A 440-nucleotide genomic window follows, 5' to 3' on the forward strand; every position below is an offset into this window, starting at 1 on the left:
AGTCAACTCAACTCCTTGTCATTACAAAGTCAGGATGAAGATAAAGTTCTGCATCGTCTGCGTAAGTTACTACTCAATGGTTCTAAACACAAGGCGTTACGTTGGGCTATTGAGAATCAGGAGTGGGTGAGTGCCTTGTTCATTGCATCTAGTATGGATGAGGCTACCTACATGTCTGTCTGTTCCATGTATATTCAGAGTATACCCAAGAATGATCCCCTGCGTACGTGTCTGCAAGTACAGTTTGGTCTGGACTTGGACTATCAATATTCTGATGACTGGGGAGTTCATCTGGCCGCCATCTTGAATAATGCACAGGATGCTTCATTGATCTTGAGATTTGCCAATATACTGGGTGGTGTGAAAGATATCTGTGGTCAACACTTCTGCTATATCTCTGCTCGGATACACCCTGATTCCTCCACTAACAGGAATGTCCC

At 44.1% G+C, this 440-nt stretch overlaps 1 protein-coding gene across 1 annotated transcript; it reads left to right on the forward strand.

Annotated features, from left to right (window-relative positions):
* Positions 1-3: 3 nt before the first annotated feature.
* On the forward strand, positions 4-435 carry LOC113465374 (protein transport protein Sec16B-like; the record flags this gene model as incomplete). The annotated part of the gene is made up of 1 exon (XM_026833166.1): positions 4-435. A coding segment is annotated over one exon (432 nt), but the record flags the coding sequence as incomplete, so codon positions are not given.
* Between the last annotated feature and the right edge of the window lie 5 nt (positions 436-440).

This window comes from Diaphorina citri, unplaced genomic scaffold (assembly GCF_000475195.1).
Source record: "Diaphorina citri unplaced genomic scaffold, Diaci psyllid genome assembly version 1.1 scaffold58530, whole genome shotgun sequence".
Lineage (NCBI taxonomy): Eukaryota > Metazoa > Arthropoda > Insecta > Hemiptera > Psyllidae > Diaphorina > Diaphorina citri.